Source organism: Hordeum vulgare, chromosome 5H, assembly GCF_904849725.1.
Source record: "Hordeum vulgare subsp. vulgare chromosome 5H, MorexV3_pseudomolecules_assembly, whole genome shotgun sequence".
Lineage (NCBI taxonomy): Eukaryota > Viridiplantae > Streptophyta > Magnoliopsida > Poales > Poaceae > Hordeum > Hordeum vulgare.
The window spans coordinates 100806822-100811406 of record NC_058522.1 but is presented as its reverse complement, the minus strand read 5'-3'; the positions used below and the strand labels follow the sequence as shown (position 1 = coordinate 100811406).

Genomic DNA, 4585 nt, shown 5'->3' with positions numbered 1-4585 from the left:
GGATGTGTCTCATGTGTCGCGGTCTGTTGCAACTAGGAGGGCATGTTTTTGGGAGTTTCTTCCATTGTTCTTTCAGGAATATCTGATCCTGCCACCTTAGAGGCGTTGGTGTGCCACGAAGCCTTAGCGCTCGCTGAAGATCTCTCATAAGAAAGGCTTCACATTGCACTTGACTGCAAGCAGCGCGTCATGGGCGATGTCGGATCCTGATATGGAGGCCGATATAGCTCGATCATCAAGGAAATTACATTCAGAATGTCATATCTTGGTAGCTGCAACTTCGTATTTAGTGGTATACTTCAAACCTTGAAGCTCACAATCGTGCTAAATTTTCTCGTTCTTTATTCGCCATCTTTGGCTAGGGGAGCCTCATGACCCTATATCTATCTGTGTAATTATCAACATTGATCAATAAAACTAAGTATATTGTTCTTAAATAAAAGATAATACAGCTTAAATTTCCCTCACAAAAGGAACTCATTTAGTTCTCATGATTGAACCCATAGGTGGATAATTTTTGTTTGCTGTCCTGAATTATGATGTTTGGAATTGGATGCCTGTGGAGTCAAAATTGTGTAAGAATTGTAAGCTCAAAAAGACAAACTAACCACATCATGCAACCAGCCATACATATTAACCACATCCACTTCCCGCCCCCCAAAAAAAACATCCACGGTAAATGAAGCAACCCAACCATGTGTAACTGGTGAGTGGTAAATATCGCATTGTCTTCTCCCTCTCATAGCCCATACACAGAAAAGTAGTATCAGGATCCTAACTGAATACTGTATTAACTAAAACATCTAGGAGGTTTTTCATACAGAGAAACAGCTAACAGCTTGTTTGCAGACAAAAGACCCGCAGCCAAACTTCCTCTTCATCTTAGCAACTCATACGGCCTGTTACCCTCACAACTTTCGGTTCACAAGCTACTTGCTGGCAGCGACCCTGAGGTGGTCGAGCCGGTACAGCTGGTTGCCCGCATTGAGAGCGTAGCCAACCTCAGCCCCGTCGCGGCTCCTCATGACAGTGCAGCCACGGGGCCCAAACGCAACGGTGAAGCCGCTGTCGGCGAGCTGGGTCACCGAGATGATGTTCTCTGTGAGCCCTGGGACGTAGCTGACTCCAGGGACGGCAAACTGGGTGGAGCTCAGGGACCCCTTGCCACGCACCTGCAACATCGCGCCCGTGTGTGTCCGGACTGAGCGGCCAGGACGCGTGGGAGTGAAGTTCGTCAGGAGGTGCAGGTTGCCAGTCATGTGTTCAGCAGCATTCGAGACGATGTACCAGGAAGATCCACTGATGAGATGCAGTAGAAACGGTTAGCATTCTTCGCATCATAAATATCTTACTGATTAAGAATTCGAGCAAACAAAGGCAATAGACAATCATAGGTAACCATCAGAGTAGACCAGTAGAGTAGGTAAATCATACTGTGAACCATGTGAACCATGAACCCTAATCTAGCAAAGATATAGACAGTTGACTTGGTAACAAACTAGGGAAATTCTAGGGTACAACTACTTCAATAAGGACTGACGGTTTTGAGTGATCCAATCAATCATGTTTTTTTTGCGGGTGCCCCAATCAATCATGTTATCCTTATTTCAGACCAAATCAAGGTTAAACAATATGGACTTACAACTACAAAGGTCTACAAAAACAATGTCAACTTATTTTTCGCTTTATGTTCTGGATTGTAGTTATTATTTATTAACACGATCTCCACTATATGTGATGGTCGTCGCATCATACATGGTGCGTGAGATATGCAAAGAAAGCATACAATTAATTGTGTATTCTATTGACCATTCAAGAAAAACATTCATGTTTACAGTTACTTGCAATTCCAATTTTCACATCATTTCTAAAAAAAATATGCGGCATCATTTGTAAATTTGTATGCAACTACCATGGTGAGTCTCTTAACTTCTAGTGTGAAGCACATCAATTGATGATAAGAGCATTTAACTGAAAGTTCCCTGCCATGCATGGCAGGAATGACACATTTGACGATACTGAAACTTCCCTACCCTCTCAACGGACAGCTTATCTTACCCCTATGAGCCAAGATCTCAATAAACTAACAATGTACGATATTCGATATTTGAGCCAATGTTCCACGCATGACAATTCTGTACTTGTGGACACAGCTTAGCATGTCCAAGTCAATTAACTACCATAAAAACTTATTAGCATAGCAAGAAACCATTGAAAAAATCATTCAAGCAAGTGTTTAGTGTACCTAATGGCGTCAAGAAAGTCGAGCTCATACAGATCGTTCTTCGAATGCCCTCTGCCAACTACAGCACCATCACGCCGCACAATAGAACATCCACCGCTATCCACTCTGACTTTAAGTTCTTGATTGGTATGGGTAAGATGGGCAACCGCCACCATATTATCGGTGACCCCAGGAACATACCATACGTCATCAAGCTTGATCCTGTTAGAGCTCACCGATCCCCGAGCGCAAACTTGCATCGGGGGGCCTGTCCCAGAGAGGTTACGGACCCAATGGTCACACACAGGCGTGAGGTCCGTTAGCAGATTCAGATTGCCAGTTATGTGGTTGCCATTTATGACAAGATACCAAACAGCACCAGCTGCATTTGTACTGTCTTCGGCTGAGAGCTCATCACGGGGATCAAGCATGGAGATCAGAGCAGCACTGTTCTTCTTCCTGAGAAAACTCCAATAACACAGGAGCTCAAGCAAAAAATGGCATACACTGAAAGGAAACCAAAGCATGGGGAATATCTAGAAAGAGCTTACAATGGAAAACTCACACCTATAGTTACTGTAAGTTTGTAACAAAGAATTTTAATATTTTATAAGCTATTGTGAAATAACTAGCAAAAGTGGTCCATGGTCCATCAAGATGCAATCAAATAAAACCCCAGATATCAGCATTGTTCTGAGGCCCCAAGACGAACATAGGATGCCCAACACAATGCACGGGGAAGGTCAGTAACCGCGCTATAGGAACTGTGAGGTCTGTAATATTGATGATGCAGGTCTCTTTCTCCCAGTGGTGGGCCCTTCTTTGGGGATGTATGCCTCAACCATGCAAACTCTGATTTTATTGTGAAATGGAACCACTCAAAAAAAAAAGAGCGCCGTATGAAACGGCATGTCATCTGGGATCTATATTTCAATAATGATCTGAGTGATTGGTTCAACATGAAATGGTGATGCCCCTATGCCAGCAGCCAAACAAAATGCTTAATATCTTTGTTACTAGATAAAGGTGTGCAACTCATCAATTATACGAAAAACTACATTTTTTTAACTATCTATTGAATACCTGATAAATCATCTATAAATTTCACATTTGTCACAGCATTCAACGCTTGTAGAAGTCAAGCCTTACTGTGGTAATTTTATTTCGCAGTAACAGATTCAGCCTGAAACAAACATTTGGCTACTTGTGTCAACCCAACAAGAACCTAACTTCCAAGGGCGATTTATCAATTGCAGATACAATTCACAACATTTCTTTGAAACAAACATCTACAAATTTCCCATCTCAATTTTCGTCAGAGAATTCAGTGACAGTATGGATCGCCCCTTTCTCTGCACAAATGCAAATCCAACCCTTTGCACCAGTAGATTAAACCTATTAGATACATCATACATTTGGACTAACTCCATCGAACCCAACAAGAACCACGCGCGCCATGGCATCTCTCATCTCGAGCAAGCCAGTAAACCCTAGACAGACCAAAACCCCAGCACAACGCAAAGCAGGGAAGACAAGCCACCGCCGTCGCCATCCCCGTCCACACAGTACAGAAATATAAGCATGCGCGTGCTCGTGGGTTACGACTTGGGCGAGAGTCCATGGCGTCTACGTCGTACCTGATGGCGTCGAGGAGGGCAGGATCCTCAGTGGCGGGGTCCACCTCGAGCATCGTCAGCACCCTCCCTTCGTCGGAGATGGCCTCGAGGAGCGTCATCGCCGCTCCAGCCTCCCCCTTCGTCGCAGCCGGCTTCCGCCCCTTCTTCCCCATTGGTGGTGGAGGCGATGGAGAGAGCTCTCGAAGGTGGTGAGGCGGACGGGGTTGCGGGGAGTGGGCACCCCTCGCGTCGTAAACCGTGCGCTTAAAATGGCCAGTTAGAAATGGGCCGGGCTGAACTAGGCCGTAGGGACGTGGATGTGGCCGTACGACGACGCATTTTGCGGTATATCGTTAGACCGGCAAACCGGCAAACCCTCGGTTACTAGAGTAATTTTAGGATCGTTCTTTTCCTATCCACCGCGCTAGGAGAGGCTACATTCGAGCGCCGTCCTCCGGCGGCTCGATGACCTTGCCGTTGATGATGAAGGGAAGTCGTCGGATTTATACGTATTGATAGTTTTAGTCCAAAGTAGTTTAGTTTTTAGGTTGTTCACTAGGAAAACGGTCCGTGCGTTGCAACGGGAGAAAAAATATCATACACTCTTAATTCATATAAAAATGGTATATAATATGAGAATTTGTAGTTACGACACAAACAAAAATGATTTTATCCTACAAAAGTGCAGTTTAAGATTTCACAGATCTTCTATTTTAACACGGCTTGCATGTAGATTTAGTACCTA

The 4585-nt window shown here is 44.4% G+C and overlaps 1 protein-coding gene across 1 annotated transcript; it reads right to left on the bottom strand.

The window, feature by feature from the left end:
* Positions 1–676: 676 nt before the first annotated feature.
* Positions 677–4085, bottom strand: LOC123395521. The gene is made up of 3 exons (XM_045090521.1): positions 3862–4085; positions 2246–2683; positions 677–1299 (listed from the first exon to the last, which is right to left on the bottom strand). The coding sequence occupies exons 1-3, from the start codon at positions 4011–4013 to the stop codon at positions 930–932; spliced, it is 960 nt and encodes a 319-aa protein (XP_044946456.1). The 5' UTR covers positions 4014–4085; the 3' UTR covers positions 677–929.
* Positions 4086–4585: the final 500 nt, after the last annotated feature.

Excerpts from the sequence above, each read along its gene's own strand:
- LOC123395521 (XM_045090521.1), bottom strand. The coding sequence starts at position 4,013 with ATGGGGAAGAAGGGGCGGAAGCCGGCTGCGACGAAGGGGGAGGCTGGA. Across the intron at positions 2,684-3,861 it reads GCCCTCCTCGACGCCATCAG|GAAGAAGAACAGTGCTGCTC; the intron begins GTACGACGTAGA and ends GAGTTTTCTCAG. Across the intron at positions 1,300-2,245 it reads GACTTTCTTGACGCCATTAG|TGGATCTTCCTGGTACATCG; the intron begins GTACACTAAACA and ends GCATCTCATCAG.